The sequence below is a fragment of the Hemiscyllium ocellatum genome, chromosome 11 (genome assembly GCF_020745735.1).
Source record: "Hemiscyllium ocellatum isolate sHemOce1 chromosome 11, sHemOce1.pat.X.cur, whole genome shotgun sequence".
NCBI lineage: Eukaryota > Metazoa > Chordata > Chondrichthyes > Orectolobiformes > Hemiscylliidae > Hemiscyllium > Hemiscyllium ocellatum.
This window is the reverse complement of record NC_083411.1, coordinates 37286518-37305634: the sequence shown is the minus strand read 5'-3', so window position 1 is coordinate 37305634 and position 19117 is coordinate 37286518. Positions and strand designations below refer to the sequence as shown.

Sequence of the window (19117 nt, the reverse complement as noted above, 5' to 3'; positions counted from 1 at the left end):
GATCACCCGAGTAAATCTTTACTGAGCTGCCTCCAATGAAATGATACCTTTCCTTAAAGAAAGGGACCAAAATGCTTGCTGCACTTCAGGTGTGGTCACATAAACACCTTGTACAGTTGCAGTAAGACATCCCTGCTCTTATACTTCAGCCCCCATAAAAATAAGGGACAATTTTCATTAGCCCTCCTGATTACCTGCTGCACTTGTGTGCTAGCTTTCTGTGTTTTGTACGCAAGTATCCACAAGTCCCTTTTTGTCGATATTTTTTCCATCTAAATAATATTCTGTTCTTTTGTTCACTTTTCCAAAATGAACAACTTCACATTTTCCCATGTTGTACTCCATTTGCCAACGTTTTTTCATCCTACTTAACGTATCCATAGCTCTCTGTAAACTGTTGTATCCCTCTCGCACCAGCCTTTCCACCTATTTTTGTGTCACCTGCAAATTTTGGCTGCAGCACATTCGCTTTCTTCCTCAAAGTCATTAATATACATTATAAACAGTTGCCTTCCTAGCACTGATCCCTGTGAAATCCCACTGGTCACAGGTCGCCAACCTGAAAAAGAACTCCTTATCCCCACTCTTGCTGTTTCCTGCCCATTGACCAATGCTTAATTTGGCAGGCTTTCCCCGCTTTACAAGTGGCCAGCGAGAACATATCAAGTAAATACAATTTTCTTTCTGCATAGAGCATGTTTTTGTGGGTCATGCATTATCTCTTCAACATCTCTCATTGCTTTTCCATTGTCTTCCTATCTTAGCCTGTTTTCTTAGTCCACTTTTGCTAACCCTGTGGTTATACCCTGAACTTGCCTGTAGGTAAGTTGAAGGAAACCAAATTTCCCATCCTCAAATTAAATGCGAACTTTTGTTATGTTATAATTAGTCTTGCATAAACAATCTGTTTACTACAAGATTTAAATTAATCGTATCTTATTATATGTTACCAGGTCCTAAATAACATGCGTTGAAAATGCGTGGCTGGTTAAAGCACAGCAGGTCAGGCAGCATCCAAGGAATAGGAAATTCGACGTTTCGGGCATAAGCCCTTCATCAGGAATGAGGAGAGGGTGGCAGGCAGGTTAAGATAAAAGGTAGGGAGGAGGGACTTGGGGGAGGGGCGATGGAGATGTGATAGGTGGAAGAAGGTCAAGGTGAGGGTGATAGGCCGGAGTGGGGTGGGGGCGGAGAGGTTAGGAAGAAGATTGCAGGTTAGGAGGGCGGTGCTGAGTTGAGGGAACCGACTGAGACAAGGTGGGGGGAGGGGAAATGAGGAAACTGGAGAAATCCGAGTTCATCCCTTGTGGTTGGAGGGTTCCCAGGCGGAAGATGAGGCGTTCTTCCTCCAACCGTCGCGTTGTTATGTTTTGCCAGTGGAGGAGTCCAAGGACCTGCATGTCCTCGGTGGAGTGGGAGGGAGAGTTAAAGTGTTGAGCCACGGGGTGGTTGGGTTGGTTGGTCCGGGCGTCCCTGAGGTGTTCTCTGAAGCGTTCCGCAAGTAAGCGGCCCGTCTCCCCAATGTAGAGGAGGCCACATTGGGTGCAGCGGATGCAATAGGTGATGTGTGTGGAGGTACAGGCGAACTTGTGGCGGACATGGAAGGATCCCCTGGGGCCTTGGAGGGATGTGAGGGAGGAGGTGTGGGCGCAAGTTTTACATTTCCTGCGGTTGCAGGGGAAGGTGCCGGGAGTGGAGGTTGGGTTGATGGGGGGTGTGGACCTGACGAGGGAGTCACGAAGGGAGTGGTCTTTGCAGAACGCTGATAGGGGAGGGGAGGGAAATATATCCCTGGTGGTGGGGTCCGTTTGGAGGTGGCGGAAATGACGGCGGATGATACGCTGTATACGGAGGTTGGTGGGGTGGTAGGTGAGAACCAGTGGGGTTCTGTCTTGGTGGCGGTTGGAGGGGCGGGGCTCAAGGGCGGAGGAGCGGGAAGTGGAGGAGATGCGGTGGAGGGCATCGTCGACCACGTTTGGGGGGAATCTGCGGTCCTTGAAGAAGGAGGCCATCTGGGCTGTGCGGTGTTGGAACGGGTCCTCCTGGGAGCAGATGCGGCGGAGACAAAGGAATTGGGAATATGGGATGGAGTTTTTACAGGGGGCAGGGTGGGAGGAGGTGTAGTCCAGATAGCTGTGGGAGTCAGTTGGTTTATAGTAGATGTCTGTGTTGAGTCAGTCGCCTGAGATAGAAATGGAAAGGTCTAGGAAGGGGAGGGAGGAGTCTGAGATAGTCCAGGTGAATTTGAGGTCGGGATGGAAGGTGTTAGTAAAGTTGATGAACTGTTCAACCTCCTCATGGGAGCACGAGGCAGCGCCGATACAGTCATCGATGTAGCGGAGGAAACGGTGGCGAGTGGTGCCAGTGTAGTTGCGGAAGATGGACTGTTCCACATATCCTACGAAGAGACAGGCATAGCTGGGCCCCATGCGGGTGCCCATGGCAACTCCTTTAGTTTGGAGGAAGTGGGAGGATTGAAAAGAGAAGTTATTCAGGGTGAGGACCAGTTCAGTCAGTCGAAGGAGGGTGTCAGTGGAAGGGTACTGGTTGGTGCGGCAGGAAAGGAAGAAGCGGAGGGCTTTGAGTCGTGATGGGGGATGGAGGTGTACAGGGACTGGATGTCCATCGTGAAAATAAGGCGTTGGGGTCCGGGAAAGCGAAAATCCTGGAGGAGGTGGAGGGCGTGGGTGGTGTCCTGAACGTAGGTGGGGAGTTCTTGGACTAAAGGGGCCTGAACTGTGTCAAGGTATGCGGAGATGAGTTCGGTGGGGCAGGAGCAGGCTGAGACAATGGGTCGGCCGGGGCATTCAGGTTTGTGGATTTTGGGCCTTATTTTCATGATGGACATCCAGTCCCTGTACACCTCCATCCCCCATCACGAAGGACTCAAAGCCCTCCGCTTCTTCCTTTCCCGCCGCACCAACCAGTACCCTTCCACTGACACCCTCCTTCGACTAACTGAACTGGTCCTCACCCTGAATAACTTCTCTTTTCAATCCTCCCACTTCCTCCAAACTAAAGGAGTTGCCATGGGCACCCGCATGGGCCCCAGCTATGCCTGTCTCTTCGTAGGATATGTGGAACAGTCCATCTTCCGCAACTACACTGGCACCACCCCCCACCTCTTCCTCCGTTACATCGATGACTGTATCGGCACTGCCTCGTGCTCCCACGAGGAGGTTGAACAGTTCATCAACTTTACTAACACCTTCCATCCCGACCTCAAATTCACCTGGACTATCTCAGACTCCTCCCTCCCCTTCCTAGACCTTTCCATTTCTATCTCAGGCGACCGACTCAACACAGACATCTACTATAAACTGACTGACTCCCACAGCTATCTGGACTACACCTCCTCCCACCCTGCCTCCCTGTAAAAACTCCATCCCATATTCCCAATTCCTTTGTCTCCGCCGCATCTGCTCCCAGGAGGACCAGTTCCAACACCGCACAGCCCAGATGGCCTCCTTCTTCAAGGACCGCAGATTCCCCCCAAACGTGGTCGACGATGCCCTCCACCGCATCTCCTCCACTTCCCGCTCCTCTGCCCTTGAGCCCCGCCCCTCCAACCGCCACCAAGACAGAACCCCACTGGTTCTCACCTACCACCCCACCAACCTCCGTATACAGCGTATCATCCGCCGTCATTTCCGCCACCTCCAAACGGACCCCACCACCAGGGATATATTTCCCTCCCCTCCCCTATCAGCGTTCCGCAAAGACCACTCCCTTCGTGACTCCCTCGTCAGGTCCACAACCCCCACCAACCCAACCTCCACTCCCGGCACCTTCCCCTGCAACCGCAGGAAATGTAAAACTTGCGCCCACACCTCCTCCCTCACATCCCTCCAAGGCCCCAGGGGATCCTTCCATATCCGCCACAAGTTCGCCTGTACCTCCACACACATCATCTGTTGCATCCGCTGCACCCAATGTGGCCTCCTCTACATTGGGGAGACGGGCCGCTTACTTGCGGAACGCTTCAGAGAACACCTCAGGGACGCCCGGACCAACCAACCCAACCACCCTGTGGTTCAACACTTTAACTCTCCCTCCCACTCCACCGAGGACATGCAGGTCCTTGAACTCCTCCACTGGCAAAACATAACAACACGACGGTTGGAGAAAGAACGCCTCATCTTCCGCCTGGGAACCCTCCAACCACAAGGGATGAACTCTGATTTCTCCAGTTTCCTCATTTCCCCTCCCCCCACCTTGTCTCAGTCGGTTCCCTCAACTCAGCACCGCCCTCCTAACCTGCAATCTTCTTCCTAACCTCTCCGCCCCCACCCCACTCCGGCCTATCACCCTCACCTTGACCTTCTTCCACCTATCACATCTCCATCGTCCCTCCCCCAAGTCCCTCCTCCCTACCTTTTATCTTAACCTGCCTGCCACCCTCTCCTCATTCCTGATGAAGGGCTTATGCCCGAAACGTCGAATTTCCTATTCCTTGGATGCTGCCTGACCTGCTGTGCTTTAACCAGCAACGCATTTTCAACTGTGATCTCCAGCATCTGCAGACCTCATTTTTTACCTAAATAGCATGTACCCGGTTGATTCCAATGCATGTTGTTCCTGAAACTGTCTTGAATATACTTGTGAACTGATCTTCCAGACTATCTTGGCTAGTTTAATTTATCCAGTTTATGTGACGGTTACGTTGCAAACGATTATTACAATTCATTTGTTACAAGCCCTCAGTATTGCTTGATTTATACACTGTCCCAAAAATAGCTATTTTTGGCTGAACCAAAAACTACTCCTCACCAGTGGGTTTTACTGGTTTTGCTATTTTGACGTGTTAATCTTCTGAACTCCACAGATCTCCGTAAAATAGAGTGTTTGAAGTTACCTGTTCTTATGTCCAGCTTTGTGCTGCTTTTTTATTTTCAAATGCTTAGTTGAGTTTCAATGAAAGAAGTCTGGCATATTTTCAATCTTTTTTTAAGTCTCAAAGTCTCTGAACTTAATATCAATCCAAAACACACAGTACAAATGAAACATTTAAATTGGCTTCATAATACTCTTGAATACAGAAGTGTACTTTAACTACTAAAAGTAACTTTAACTACTAACTGCACAATGGTAGTTACTTTACTAGTCAGTTAATGAATAAGGACAGAGTTCTCTGATCAATCCCTGCATTTAAAACATATGTAATTGATCATATGTCAGGGGTGTAATTTTTTTCAAAGAATTCTTGTTGATTTTTTGGGAGCAACCTTTTGGATACATTTAGCGATTGACAATAATGTTTCATACATTAACACCCATTGCATTTTGCCCCTTGTCACAGTTCTTGAACTTATGCAGCTCTTAAAGTGGAAATTCCACAATCATTTGCAAATAATTAGTTATTTGAGGTAATTCACATATTCCTGGCTCATGATTAGCTGGATATTCCCTTGTTGACAGGTTTAAATCTGTTCTCTCCTTTGCAGCCACCTTCCACTTTACTAACCCCCAATCCTTTCAAACCTCCTTTTGATCCCAGTATCCCATTTTGCAGTTTCTAACCCTGACCCCATTTCCCTTGGAATCTCCCTGTCCTACCATCCCTGTTTGAACCTCCTTCCTCATCCCTACCCTTCTCACAGGATTATTTATTCACCTGCAGATACCAACATTCTCCCACCCCCTGCTCTGCCCCAATCATCCATCTGCAAAAGCTTTCCCAATCTCGGCTGAACGTCTCTTTCCTGGGCAAGTTGATACATTTATCCTTACCCATCCAGCCTCGGTCTCGGCTGCTCTGACTCATGCTCTTTCTTTCTACCTCTTGCCAGATGCGCACCACTCCTCCAAACACTAGCTGTTCCTCTCCTGTTTGCTATTCACCAATAAACCCATCAGCAGAAAATGTGACAGAGCATCAGTCATGATAGGAGGAGCAGCTCCTTACCAATTCTGGACAGAAGTGGGTGAAAGGCTTTTGCTCGAAATGTCGATTTTTCCTGCTCCTCGGATGCTGACTGACCTGCTGTGCTTTTCCAGCACCACTCTAATCTTGACTCCTCACCAATTTTGTTAATTCTACTTATGGAGTTGACTCTTATTTACTTGCTTCCATGATTGAATTTTGCCTGCCATTTTGAAAATTTAAGGGCCAATTTGCCAATCATCCCTCATATATTTTGAGTACTGTTAGATATCTTTACATTATGCCCCCCCACCTTGCCCCTTTTGGGTTAGCTTGATAGGCTGGTGTGTAATGCAAAGTGATGCCAACAGTGTGGGTTCAATCCTGCGCTGGCTGAGGTTACCATGATGGACTCTGCTTCTCAACCTTGTCCTTCAGGTGAAGGGCATTGACCCTTAGGTTAATGCACCAAAAGTCATCTCTCTCTGATAAGAGAGCAGTCCTATGGTCTGATCAGACTATGGCAACTTTACCTTTTATATTATGACATTTGAAGTTGGTAATACCTTTTGAAACTTAACTGTTAAATGACTCCACAGCAGGCTTCCAAAAGACTTGCAAATTGACTTGCCTCTCATAGCTCCCATGAAATACAAGAAACCACCCACCTCAATAAAAATACCAATGTAAGAATACATTCCGTTCACAGCTGGCATTTAAATGGTGATTCCAATGTCACTTTATATGAATGTCAGATTATGATCTGCCACATTTTCCGCGCAGGGGAAATTGCTATCCATTGGGTCAGTGTGGTGAGGTTAAACTTCTGCCCTAGTCCTCCAGTCTGGGCCTTCATGAGTTCTCTCAATGTCAGAAGGAGATAATTGAGCCCAATGATTGACTATCAGAAAATGCACGATGGAGTATGGACCATGCCAAATGAGAAAGCACTGAACACTATCTGTTATTCTTTATTTTGAGGACAATGGATGTTTCTCAGGTTGTGGTAAAGGTGTTGAAATTTGGTCTACTCCCTTGGAGTAGTACAGGATGGCTATCTAATGACTTTGCTGGAAAATGTATGTTGAGATAGCAGGGGAAAGCAGAGATATGGCAGTTTGTAAAGATGTATATCTCACAACATTCATTTGTTTCATGCCCGAGAGAGGAGGGAAAGAAGTTGATTAGTTTACTTCAATAATACATTCTCTCCTTCTTTGTAGATGGAAAACACAATAAAACAATCTGAAAATGATTTAAATAAGTTGCTTGAATCTACAAGACGCTTGCATGAAGAATACAAGCCTCTTAAAGAACATGTGGATGCTTTAAGAATGACTTTGGGTTTGCAAAGGTTACCAGAGTTATGCGAGGAAGAAGAAAAGCTTTCTCTGGAGTAAGTATACATGATCTGAGGGGTGTGCAACTTTTAGGCTTGCATTGTTTCATCCATTTGTTGCAGGTAAAAGAGATTTGCTGAATCTAATTTAAATGGACATGGACCGACAGCATAGACAGCTTCTTTTTAGTTAAAGGCCTCATGTTAGATACCTAGAATGGCTAGTTTGCAGATTTATTGTTAGAAAATGTTTCCTTGTTAGATTAAAAAATTGCCAGTCCACTGATTAATAACCCTTTATTATTCACACATGTTTTTTTTGTTATAAAGGACAGAATAATGAGCAGAATCTTCTCAGACACTGAATGATGTGGGCATTTGCAGGCAGTCTATATTTCTACAGTCCAGGGAGTGGGCCTTGTCAATGTTATGGGTCCACAGCAACCAGTCCTGGGGTCCATGGCGTGTCAGTCAGGAATGGCACAGAGGTCAGTCAGTATCTGGTCAGTCTTCATTTGGAGCTGTCCATTCAAATCTGTGAATGGAGTGAAGCACAGTCAGTCTGGGAGTTTATCCACTAAAAGTCAAAAATGAGTTGTATCGAGGGCCACTGCTGTTCAAGGGAAGGTGAGGAACTCCGTTGTAGGGATTGGAATCAGTGTGCTAGGTTGCAGAAGGGATAACTGTTGTGAAAGTGGAGGAGTGCAGTTCAGTATATAAGGAAGTGAGACAATAGAATATGGGAAGGAAAGAGGTAATTTTGGGGGGGAGGTGTCTCTCTTTCATCGGTGGTCAGAACCAACCTGAATTTGTTGGGGTACGGTGCACAACCACGTCTGGTATGATGCCTCAGTATGCATGGGGCTTGCGGGGTAAAGTATGGACATGAATAGTGAGATAAACAGGTTGCGTGGAATGTGAATAACATCAAAACTTGATGGTGAGGGTTAATAGCTGCAAATACGAACATTTTAGCAAGAGATGACCCAGACTGAGAAGCTATGTCTGAGACACGCTGTGTGAAGTGTGATTTCTGTTTCCTTTCATTGTGATGTAAGTAGCAAGTGCACAATGAAGAAGGAAATGACTGCACACCCAGTGTGTGTGCGATGTGTTTCTTTCTGTGAAAGAAGGAACTCTCCTTTTGTGAAATGTGAAGCCCTTCAAAGGGCAGAGGCATTATTCAGACACCAATACAATGCAGGTGAAAGACAGCTGTGAATATTAAACTCTATGTGTGAACCTTAGGCATTGACGTACTCTGTAGAGTTCACATCCTGGCTCCAAGTATTCTTGACCATATTATGCAACATCAATTATCAATGTGATTAATGGCTGTGATGACAAGCAAGTTATTGCATTCTGGAAAGATTAATGCTGGTTGCCAAAGTAACAATGACTTTCCAAGATTATATAACCTGCACAAAGTGCAGGAACTGCTCACCTTACACGTTGGACTACAAAACCTCATCCAACAGAAAGGCTTGCTCTGTAGCTTTGGTCTAGTGGTGAGCAAGATATTTGCTCACATAAGCTGATGATGAAGAGTGGACATAACTTTACAAATGTAATAATGAAGTGTCACTTATGTCACCAAATTCCCTCTCACTATATCTCAGTGCAGTACCAGGATCTGCAGCTGAGATGGAGGAGCCTGCCTTATCGTGTAGCCCTTTAGCCTTGGAGTTTTAGTCTGACGGTCCGACGAGTGTTTATTACCAGAGGGGTCTGGCATGCTGCTGTATTGAGCCCGGATGCAGCTTGAATTCCTAGATCTGTACCTCCCTTTTTCTATGTGAGGAAGGGGCACCTGGAGAAGGGTCAAGGTCAGCTGATCCCCGTCCCCTTACTGCTGGTGCTGAGCACCACTGGCTGAAATGAAGAAGTGCAGGTCTGTGCCAATAGTCGGCAGACAGTGATTGTGCTGAACCTAGCTCCCCATGACAGCCCACCAACCTGTCCATGGAGGCAGCCATACACTCACATGCTAGAGGCAACTTGGTGCAAACAGCATTGGTGGAGTCCTCCAGCCTTCAAGTCAGTTTACCCAATGCCGAATAAACCTGTCTGCCGCTCCTAAGTCTGCTGGTCTGGTGATGACATGTTCCGAGTGAGTAGGCAGCACAGAAACCATACAGGATTAATGGGTGGGTGGGGTTTGGTGGATGAGAGTGAGGGAAGATTATGCATTTGATAGAGAGATTGCTAGACTATGAGCCTTTGGTGATGGTGGCTGCAGTAGCAGCGAAACATGTGTGCTGAAGTAGCCGGACAAAGATGATGGCACCTACCCTCACAGAGCAGAGAAGGTCATTGACCATCCTGCTTTGTTGGATGTGCCTCAGGACCATGAAGACTGCACTGACCTGCATGGCAATCTTGGATCAGGTTGGCAGGGGCTGATGCCATGATCTCCTCTGCTAGTTCTGAAGGAAGAGGACAGCCCTCCTCAGCATCATCTCATCCACCAGGACCCTGAGGTTTCCTTTGACAAAGCAGGATGCCAATTTCTCTTTGTCCAAAACTGTAGGTCAGTTGACAGAGATTTGTGCAGGAGTGTTCCATACAGTCAGCAAATTGGCCTGCTCCACAACTGCATTTTAAATACGGTGCTGTGAACCTAAGGAGGTCCCAGCAGTGGCAAGTACTTCCAGCTGTGGTGAGTAAGAAGATATGCCAAATGGATTGCCATGGGGAATGATGCATAGATAATTAGGTGAGGTTGGAATGATAGCGTGAGAGAAACCTTTCATGAAACTTGTTAAAATTGACACTTAGCCAAATTCAGCATAATTCTGGCCTAATTTTGCCCTTAAGTCTCTGTTCTTTTAGCTGGCTCTGGTTGTAAGTTTGGAAAGTACTGTGAATTTTGGAAGTGCATCTTGCAGCTGGTACACGTTGCTACTGTGCATTGGGATGGGAAGTATTGAATATCTGAGGATGTGGTGAATAGTATCAGGTTTCTTAAGTGTGGTTGGAGCTTTGGCCATCCAGACAAATGGGGAATACTCCATCACACGCCAGGCTTGTGCTTTGTAGGTGGTGGACTGTCTTGGGAATTCTAAAGGTGAGTTATTCACTGAAGGATTTTCAGTTTCTGACCTGGTATTGTTACTACAGTATTTATTTACATGGTTGGTCCAGTCCAGTTTCTGGTTATTGGTAACCACCAGGAAGGTGACTGTGGGTGATTCAGTGTTGAAATTATTGTCAAGGGTATCGAAATGTAAATGTACAGAAATGTCTTCTATGTTTAGGACATCATTGCAAGTACTGAAGTAAAATGCATTGGCAATGAACAAACAGAAGGTAAAAATCAAGTGTTAATGCGCTGTGCCATAACAGGCATAGCATTTGTCCACAATCTGCCTCAATTGCTTCTTAACAGCTTGGTATGTTGTCTTGCTAAATATGATACTAAGCTGTATGGATAAGAAACTCCTACATCACTTTCCAGGTCCAGAATTAGCTAATTGCAAGTGGGACAACACTTGGAATATTCTAACTGACCTCTGTGCACATGGCATAAGGCAGGGGATAGTTATGGTTCCAGTTTCTGTGTACTGTTTGTGCTGATAAGTATACACAGAGAATTTGGACAAAGACTGGATCAGGTATAGTTTTAATCCTTCTGAATATGTTCCCAGCATTTACTGTCTAGATTTCCCATGAGACTTAAAAGGATTCTGGGTAATCCAAGATGGAGGATGGGAAAAATTTCTGGTTGTAACAGCTACTCCTTTCTTTTGAGGTATTTTAGGTGTTGGAGGTGATTTCCTCAAATTTCAGGTGCAGCAATTACTGTTTTATATGCTGTTGCATCATTTTGGAATTTGGAGGAAAAAAAAGTCAAAACAGCAGCACTTTTAAAAGACACATGATGAGGTCAGTGCAGGAGAGAGAGAGAGAGAAAGAAACCTACATTGCTAACTGACAGAGCAGTGAACCTGTGAAGTTACTGCCTTTGCTGTTGAATCATATATCACTGGACATTGGAGTGCATCTGGGAAAATTTAAAAAAACAGTGAAATTCACAACTGATCTTGGAGGAACCTGTTTGGGAGAGGTCACAGCACAGAAACAGATAAATGAATATTTTTAAGTGTGGCCTTACAGGAAATCTACAGTAGCGAATAGAGTGGGTTCTTTCTTGATTACGTTTTACTGGGATATGTCTCTTGATTAAACTCAAAATATAAGCCATAAGTATGAATTTAACCTAGAGCAGTTTTTTTGTAGAGGAATAAGACAGCGCTATTTTCTGGGTCTGTAGATTTCAAGAAGTAAAAATGGCCCTTAGTAGAGTGATATGCTCTTCTTGTCAGATGTGGGAGTTTAGGGAGAGTGTACGGATTGAGGATTATATCTGCAATAAATGCCGTTGTTTGCGAATCCTATCAGATCGAATTGATTGGTTGGAGAGGCAGTTAGGGGCAATGAGGAATTTACAAGAGCAAGTGGATGTGATGGATGGCAGTTATAGGAAGGGGGGGAAGTCTCAGATGCAGTCACGTAGACAGGTTAACTCCAGGAAAGGTAAGAGAGGTAGGCAGGTAGTGCATGAGCCTTCTGTGTCTATCCCCATTTCAAACAAATATGCTATTTTGGAAAATGTAGGGGATGGTGGATTCTCCGGGGAATGTAGCACGAACAGCCAAGTTTATGATATTGAGACTGGCTCCAATGCAGTGAGGGGTATGTTGGGTTCCAAGCGATCGATTGTGTTCGGGAGCTCTCTAGTCTGAAGTATAGACAGACGTTTCTGTGACCAGCAGCGAAAACTCAGAATGGTGTGTTGTTTCCCTGGTGCCAGGATCAAGGATGTCTCCGAGAGAGTGCACAATGTTCTCAAGAGGGAAAGGGACCAGCAGGAGATCATTGTACATATTGGAACCAACAACATAGGAAGGGAAAAGGTTGAGATTCTGAAGGGAGATTACAGAGAGTTAGGCAGGAATTTAAAAAGGAGGTCCTTGAGAGTAGTAAGATCTGGAGCAGGAGTAGGAAGATAGAGCAGATGAATGCAAGGCTGACAAGCTGGTGTATGGGGGAAGTATTCACATTTTTGGATCACTGGAAGCTCTTTTGGGGTAGAGGTGACCCATACAAGGATGGATTGCACCTAAATTCGAAGGGGACTAATATACCGGCAGGGAGATTTGCTAGATTTGCTCAGGAGGATTTAAACTAGTAAGGTGGGAGTGGGGATGGGGTGGGACCAAGGGAGATACTGAGGAAAGAGATCAACCTGAGACTGGTACAGTTGAGAACAAACGTGAGTCAAACAGTCAGAGCAGGCAGGGACAAAGCAGAGAACAAGGCAGGACTGATAAATTAAACTGCGTTTATTTCAATGCAAGAGACCTAACAGGGAAGGCAAATGAATTCAGGGCATGGTTAGGAACATGGGACTGGGATATCATAGCAATTACAGAAACATGACTCAGAGATGGACAGGATTGACAGCTTAATGTTCCAGGATACAAATGCTACAGGAAGGACAGAAAGGGAGATAAGAGAGGAGGAGGAGTGGTGTTTTTGATAAGGGATAGCATTACAACTGTACTGAGGGAGGATATTCCAGGAAATACCTCCAAGGAAATTATTTGGGTGGAACTGAGAAATAAGAAAAGGATGAACATCTTATTGGGATTGTATTATAGATCCCCTAATAGTCAGAGGTAAATTAAGAAACAAATTTGTAAGGAGATCTCAATTATCTGTAAGAATAATAGGGTGGTTATAGTATGGGATTTTAACTTTCCAAACATAGACTGGGACTGTCATAGTTTTAAGGGTCTAGATGGAGAGGAATTTGTTAAGGGTATACAAGAAAATTTTCTGAGTCAGTATGTGGATGTACCTACTAGAGAAGGTGCAAAACTTGACCGACTTTTGGGAAATAAGGCAGGGCAGGTGACTGAGGTGTCAGTGGGGGAGCACTTTGGGGCCAGCAATCATAATTCTGTTGGTTTTAAAATAGTGATGGAAAAGGATAGACCAGATCTAAAAGTTGAAGTTCTAAATTGGAGAAAGTCCATATTACAGAGGAAGAAGTCTCTTGAAATGCATAAAGGTGGATAAATCCCCAGGACCTGATCAGGTGTACCCTAAAACTCTGTGGGAAGCAAGAGAAGTGATTGCTGGGCCTCTTGCTGAGATATTTGTATCATTGATAGTTACAGGTGAGGTGCTGGAAGACTGAAGGTTGACTAATGTGGTGCCACTATTTAAGAAAGGAGGTAAGGACAAGCCAGGGAACTATAGACCAGTGAGCCTGACGTAGGTGGTGGGCAAGTTATTGGAGGGAATCCTGAGGGACAGGATGTACACTTATTTGGAAAGGCAAGGACTGATTCGGGATAGTCAACATGGCTTTGTGCATGGGAAATCATATCTCACAAACTTAATTGAGTTTTTTGAAGAAATAACAAAGAGGATTGATGAGGGCAGAGCCATAGATGTGATCTATACGGACTTCAGTAAAGCATTCGACAGGGTTCCCCGTGGGAGACTGATTAGCAAGGTTAGATCTCACGGAATACAGGGAGAACTAGCCATTTGGATACAGAACTGGCTCAAAGGTAGGAGGCCTTTGTGTGGTGAAGGGTTGTTTTTCAGATTGCAGGCCTGTGACCAGTGGAGTGCCACAAGGATCAGTGCTGGGTCCACTACATTTCATCACTTTTATATAAATGGTTTGGATATAAGCATATTAGGTATAGTTAGTAATTTTGCAGATGACACCAAAATTGGAGGTGTAGTGGACAGCGAAGAAGGTTACCTCAGATTACAACGGGATCTTGATCAGATGGGTCAATGGGCTGATAAGTGACAGATGGAGGTTAATTTAGATAAATGTGAGGTGCAGCATTTTGGGAAAGCAAATCTTAGCAGCACCTATACACTTGATGGTAAGGTCGTGGGAGTGTTGCTGAACAAAGAGACCTTGGAGTGCAGGTTCATAACTCCTTGAAAGTGGAGTCGTAGGTAGATTGGATAGTGAAGAAGGTGTTTGGTATGCTTTCCTTTATTGGTCAGAGTATTGAGTACAGTAGTTGGGAGGTCATGTTGCGGCTGTACAGGACATTGATTAGGCCACTTGGAATATTGTGTGCAATTCTAATCTCCTTCCTATCGGAAAGATGTTGTAAAACTTGAAAGGGTTCAGAAAAGATTTGCAAAGATGTTATCAGGGTTGGAGGATTTGAGCTATAGGGAGAGGCTGAACAGGCTGGGTTGTTTTTCCTGGAGCTTTGGAGGCTGAGAGGTGACCTTATAGAGGTTTACAAAATTATGATGGGCATGGATAGGATAAATAGACAAAGTCTTTTCCCTGGGTGGGAGAGTAAAAAATGAGGTCTGCAGATGCTGGAGATCACAGCTGCAAATGTGTTGCTGGTCAAAGCACAGCAGGCCAGGCAGCATCTCAGGAATAGAGAATTCGACGTTTCGAGCATAAGCCCTGGGAGAGTCCAGAACGAGAGAGCATAGGTTTAGGGTGAGAGGGGAAAGATATAAAAGAGACCTAACGGGCAACGTTTTCACACAGAGGGTGGTATGTGTTTGGAATGAGCTGCCAGAGGATGTGGCGGAGGCTGGTACAATTGCAACATTTAAGAGGCATTTGGATGGGTATATGAATAGGAAGGGTTTGGAGGATATGGGCCGGGTGCTAGTAGGTGGGACTAGATTGGGTTGGGATATCTGGTCGGCATGGACAGGTTGGACCGAAAGGTCTGTTTCTATGCTGTATATCTCTATGACTCTGTAGCTCTATAATATGCATGCATACAAAAGTTGTTGTTTGTTGAAAGATCTTTTGATTATAGAATTGGGGGATTGCCAGGTGCCATAGAAGTATATCCCAGCAAGAATTGGTGTTGTTGAGGGTTAGATGAATTTGGTTTTAGACAGATATATACCCGATACTTTTTAAACATCAAATGAGGGCGGCACGGTGGCACAGTGGTTAGCACTGCTGCCTCACAGCGCCAGGGACCTGGGTTCAATTCCCGCCTCAGGCGACTGACTGTGTGGAGTTTGCACGTTCTCCCCGTGTCTGCGTGGGTTTCCTCCGGGTGCTCCGGTTTCCTCCCACAGTCCAAAGATGTGCGGGTCAGGTGAATTGGTCATGCTAAATTGCCCGTAGTGTTAGGTAAGGGGTATATGTAGGGGTATGGGTGGGTTGCGCTTCGGCGGGTCGGTGTGGACTTGTTGGGCCGAAGAGCCTGTTTCCACACTGTAAGTAATCTAATCTAAAAAAAATGAATGGAAGATGAAATGCTAAATAATGTAGGAAAACCCATCTGGAATTAATAACTGCGAATATTTAAATCTTTCACTCACCTCCAATAATACCCAAGGGTCATTGATGCTGGTCAGTAAGGATTTCAATGTTTTTGCTGTTTAGTTACTTTGAGAAGCAGAAAGCAGAATGGCAGACAGAACCTCAGGAACCACCTATCCCAGAGTCACTTGCAGCAGCCGCTGCTGCTGCCCAGCAACTTCAGGTGGCCAGGAAACAGGATGCTCGGCAAACGGCCACGTTCCGACAGCAACCACCTCCTATGAAGGTAACTGTTCAAAGTTTTTTGGACTGTTTAACAAATTGTCTAAGACCATTGTCCAAATGCTGTCTTGCATTGCAGCCATTGTGTCAATCTTTCAATCCCAGTCCCAATACCCATGTGCATCAAAGGCAATCGAAGTGTAGCAGACCCTGTGGAAAACCACATTCTAAATGATTATCTGAAAATTTTGAACATTTTGTTAGGTTGAATGGTTCGACTGCCTCTTCCTGTTATAATAATTATTAGTTTTTGCCAAAAAATGCATTTAAATATCCTATTTACTATAGATTAATAATTTTTGCTTTCTTTATCATGTTAAATGTGAATTAAGTAACATAACTGGCAGTGCAAATACGTATTAATATATGTTTTGAGCTGGGATTTAGTGTCCTGTGCACTAAGTATTAGAACAGATCAGGAACGATTAACTGTCTGCACACCGAGAGAACTCATTGGAACCAATCTGGTACTTACATGTTGCGTGATAAGCTGCTCATCTAATCTTGCCCCTGAAGAGTTGCCTGATCTGAGGCTGCTGGTTGATGGAGAGCATTGCTGGAGGCCGAGCAATGAAGAGCTGTGTGATCAGGCTTTTGACAGGGAATTCATGGAGTAGGGCATCACAGGGAAAAGTGATGGTGGAAGGGGGAGTTAAGATGGTTAGAAGCAATGTTTGGGGGTTGATTTTCAGCAATTAGCCCACTGTTCCCATCCCTGCTGCTGGTTGACATCAGATTGGGGTAACTAGAGGTCCCCATCCATCTAAACCCAGCAGGCAGGCCATCCCCATTTTACATTAGGAAAGCAGCAACTTTTATTGCTTGCTGAGAATAATTCAGCTGATTGTGGGCCAAGATCCTTAAGTCGCATGAAAGTCTTAATTGGTGGCACTTCAGGAACAAACCTTCTCGTCCAGAATTGAATTGCTGAGATGGTGGGAAGAGGTGAGTATCTCTCAGGGGCCAATTCCAGAGAGGAGGAATACGCCCTTGGCATATACCAATTCATTATACCACTGATTGGATTTTGCACGAGCAATTCACCAAAACTTAACATGGCTTTTGAGATGTGGGATCACCTACTTCCTACATGCTGAAGCATAATATCCTTCCTTTTACGTTCAATTCCCCTTATAACAAAGGAGAGCATTCCATTAACCTTGCTAATCACTTGTTGTACCTGCATACAAATATTTTATGACTCATGCACGAGAACACTCCCTAGATCCCTCTTGTCCTCAGTGAAATAACTCCACAGAAGCTGGTATCCTGTCACCCAGTCACCCTTTGTTTACGTGTGGAGAATCCTTGACACTGATCCCTCAGAGCCAGCTCTCAGAATGAGCAGGATGTCTGATGCTCCTGTTTATATCTGTCAGCCAGTGCTTGCTGCCTGGACCAGATTAACAGCCCCAATGGGGGAACTCATTCTGTGAGATCCACCTGGCTGACCTTGTTACAATTATTATACTGAGAATTCTGCAGTCTTTCATAATTTAAAGAATATTCTGTTTCCATCCCTTCTTAACTAGATGGGTTATGTTTGCTCCTTTCAAGTTTAATGGCAACTTTTCAGAATCTAACAAATTTTAAAAGATTAACACCAACACATCTACCATCTACTTGATTGGCCACTTTTTTTAACACTCTGATCTATCAAGACCCAGAGAATTATGAACCCACAGTTCATTAGTTCAGTCAGTGTCACTTCCCTTGGGATTATAATTTTGCCTTGTTCCTCAGACCCCTTCCATGACATGATTTACAGGTGTAACTGTGATGTGGAGCAAGGGTTTATCAATGTTAGAGGATGCAGATATAAAAACAGAAATTGCTGGAGAAACTAAAGAAACTCAGCAAGTCTGTCAGCATCTGTGGAGAGAGAAATACAGTTAATGTTCAGAGTCCGATGCAACTCTTCTTCAGAATGTTTCTGTCATCAGTTCAGGAGAAAATGAACCACTTGATTGCCTTTTCGTAGAAACGTGGGCATAGTCACAACTTTGCCATCATGGTCTTTCAGTTGCCTGATCACTCTATTCAGTGGGACAAAGGATAATTTCCTGCTACATTTGGGTATCGAATACAGTTTGAAGAAAGCTGGTGAGAATGTGAGCATTTTATAGTATGTTCACATCACCTGAAAAAAATTCCCAGTTATATAGTTGTGGGTTATATTTGCATTATGTCTGAGAGAGCATTTAGACCCATGGGACTAGATTAGTTTAGTGTATCTGATTGGCATATATGGAGTTGGACTGAAGAGTCTGTTTCCATGCTGCACATCTCTATGACTTTATGACCTGACTACATTGACATGTTAGGGATTATGGGTCTCTGGCAAATGATAGAAATTTTGGGGTTCGTTTGAGGTGAATATTGCACCATCTGGTTTGAGGTTTTTTCTTATGTTAGATACAATGCAGGTATGTGGCCACACTAGTTCTCATATCAATGTCTGTGTTGCTGTGTATATTGGTAATAACTGCTTTCTCTTTGTATCCACAGGCTTGCTTGTCTTGTCATCAACAAATCCATCGGAATGCACCTATCTGCCCTCTTTGTAAGGCAAAAAGCAGGTCTCGTAATCCTAAAAAACCCAAGAGAAAACAAGATGAATAATAACTCCATTGAATGTGCACAAATCAACCAAGGTTTAAATGTGGCAATGTTACTCAAGCGTAAAATGGTGTTATGTAGTTGTTTTATATTTTTATTTGTCGTAAGCACAAAACTGTATTTTGCTTTTAGAAAAATAAATCCTTTGTGTGCTAATAGCAAGTTATCCAAATAATTGTATTTCAGGTAGAATAGAATTTGTGAAATTGTTTTAAGTATGACTGCTAACCAATATTTAATTAACAGAAGGGAAATTACTAAAAATAGTGTATGGAATACTACTTGGATTGAAATGTTGACATGTATGTATTGAGATTGTAAATGCCCATTGAGCCATACCATGGTTATATAATTTGCTGAACAGAAAGTCTTTACAAAATTAATCAAACTTAAAAACTGTGCATTAGTTACCACTTTAGAAGAGAAAGCATTTGTTGCTTGGAGTATAGCCTAGAAATTATACAGTGCCATATTAACAAATCACTGCATAACACTATCGTATGAAACTAAATTGTTGATGATGGCTCAGTGATAGAGCGTATACTTCTAAGCCAGAGATTGGGAGTCAAACCCCACTCCAGAGATGAGCACATTACCTAGAGTGTTGGTGCTGTTGTCTTTAAAGTTAAGAATTTATGCTAAGGCTCGCTTCAGGTAGATGGAAATAATTTAATGACATTGATGGACAGGCATCTCAACCAATATTTATTCCTGAATCAACATC

At 44.4% G+C, this 19117-nt stretch overlaps 1 protein-coding gene across 1 annotated transcript in view; it reads left to right on the top strand.

Moving 5' to 3' along the window:
- The window catches only part of zc4h2 (zinc finger, C4H2 domain containing), a 42227-nt gene extending 23678 nt beyond the window's left edge, over positions 1 to 18549 (top strand). The window contains exons 3-5 of the mRNA XM_060832129.1: positions 7087 to 7259; positions 15616 to 15778; positions 18283 to 18549. Of these exons, the coding sequence (XP_060688112.1) occupies positions 7087 to 7259; positions 15616 to 15778; positions 18283 to 18396 (450 nt within the window). The 3' untranslated portion in view covers positions 18397 to 18549. The remainder of the gene's footprint in view (positions 1 to 7086; positions 7260 to 15615; positions 15779 to 18282) is intronic.
- The last annotated feature ends 568 nt before the right edge of the window (positions 18550 to 19117 follow it).